This window comes from Merops nubicus, unplaced genomic scaffold (assembly GCF_000691845.1).
Source record: "Merops nubicus isolate BGI_N331 unplaced genomic scaffold, ASM69184v1 scaffold22104, whole genome shotgun sequence".
Taxonomy (NCBI): Eukaryota; Metazoa; Chordata; class Aves; order Coraciiformes; family Meropidae; genus Merops; species Merops nubicus.
This window is the reverse complement of record NW_008602550.1, coordinates 5,816-7,616: the sequence shown is the minus strand read 5'-3', so window position 1 is coordinate 7,616 and position 1,801 is coordinate 5,816. Positions and strand designations below refer to the sequence as shown.

The following is a 1,801-nucleotide window of genomic DNA, read 5'->3' as shown; positions in this document are numbered from 1 at the left end:
CTGAGCAACACCAGCAAGGGGGAGGCAGGAAAGGAAGGGAATCCTTCCAAAAGAAGGAGGTCAGGCTGCACCAGCCATCTGCCATCGAGGACTGGGAGGTGATGGGCAGCCCTTCGTGCTGCAGGTCAGGGGGAGCCCTTACTGCCCCCCAAGGTGAAGAAGCATGCTGGCACCTGCAAGCTCTGGGGAAGAAGGTCTCCCCTCCACCCTACCTCCCACCAAACTGACCACAGAGAGTCATGCAGAGCACCAGGGCAGCAACTCCTGCTCACTGCAGACACCTACATACAGATGCAGACATGGGTGAACAGCCCTGGCCACACGTTGTGTCTCAGAGGACACCTCCAGAGCAAGGAGAGCAGGGGTGCCTCCAGCACCCTGCCAAGCAGCAGTCCACAGAGGACCTTGTCTCCCAGATCCAGCTACCAAGCCACCAACAACTCGAGACCCATATTTTAAAATAGCTCTGCTCATCTTATTCTAGCTTATCCTACTGTGTGCACTATTCTGCTAAACAAAGCTCTAGCTCTCTCTGCATCTAAACCACTTGCCCAAGGGGCACCACGTAACAGCCTCTGGTTCAGTAGAAATCGTGTGGAAAAAGTCTTTTTTTTTTTCCTTTGTTATTACCAAAAAAAATAAATCTGTAACTGGAAAATAACCCCTTACCCCATCCCCCTTATAAAAAAATAAAACACAAACAAAAACAACAGCACAAACCCAAAAAGGGAAGCAGGCAACAGGAGCTTTCAATAGCATTGCCAAGCTTAAACCTGGGGAGTCAGGCAGCTGGGGGGCCCCATGGCATTGCCAATGACATTCCCAAGACCTAAGACAGCCACTGGCAACAGGAGAGCTCAAGTGGACAGACAGCAGCACTGGATCAGGTTCCACCACCCGCATGTGCCAAATTTCTCCCCTCCTGCTGCCCCAAACCATTCATTTTATGTTAATACTTCGTTAATACTGTTTCATTCCCCCTCTGCCAGCCCAGAGATCTGGAGAACTTTACCCAAATCGATGCCAAGGCAGGAGAAATGACTCCATGTGGAGGGGGGAGACTGGTTGCTCCTAACTCCAGTGGCACCAAGCCGGTCCCAAACCCCGCATCACGCCCAAGCCCCTGTGAAGCACATCACAAAAATCATACACCCCTTCCCCAAGCCCCAGCAATGCCAGGCACACCCTGGGGAAAGAGCAGGGCAGCAGGGACAGGGGATGGCACGGGCCTGATTAAAAAAAATGAGCTTCCAAAGTTAAAAGGCCCGATACGCACCGAGAACAAGCCAGGACCCGCGCGGGATGCTCTCCTCTCACCACCCCAGCCCTTGGAAGAGCAAAAGCCTCTCAGCCCTTGACACCAGCTCTTCTCCTCCCACGCACACCCTGGGGAAAGAGCAGGGCAGCAGGGACAGGGGATGGCACGGGCCTGATTAAAAAAAATGAGCTTCCAAAGTTAAAAGGCCCGATACGCACCGAGAACAAGCCAGGACCCGCGCGGGATGCTCTCCTCTCACCACCCCAGCCCTTGGAAGAGCAAAAGCCTCTCAGCCCTTGACACCAGCTCTTCTCCTCCCACGAGGGGAGAGGGTTCGAAGGGGCGGGGAAGGAGCCGAGCCCCCTCCCCCTGTCGGCCCGGCCCCGCGTGGGGGCCGGGGCTCAGGGCGCCGGCTCCCCGTTGACGCGGAAGCGGTAGATGCAGGTGTATTCGGGGTGGCCCCAGTTGCTCAGCACCCGCAGCTCCACCAGCTGGTACGTGCCCCTGCCGTCATGCTTGGGGAAAGAGGAGGGGGGGGGGGAA

The 1,801-nt window shown here is 55.9% G+C and overlaps 1 protein-coding gene across 1 annotated transcript in view; it reads right to left on the bottom strand.

Moving 5' to 3' along the window:
- Positions 1-1,659: 1,659 nt before the first annotated feature.
- The window catches only part of SUN2 (Sad1 and UNC84 domain containing 2), a gene marked incomplete at its 5' end in the record, with an annotated part of 5,753 nt that continues 5,611 nt past the window's right edge, over positions 1,660-1,801 (bottom strand). The window contains one exon of the mRNA XM_008938412.1: positions 1,660-1,773. Coding sequence (XP_008936660.1) covers positions 1,660-1,773 — 114 coding nt within the window. The remainder of the gene's footprint in view (positions 1,774-1,801) is intronic.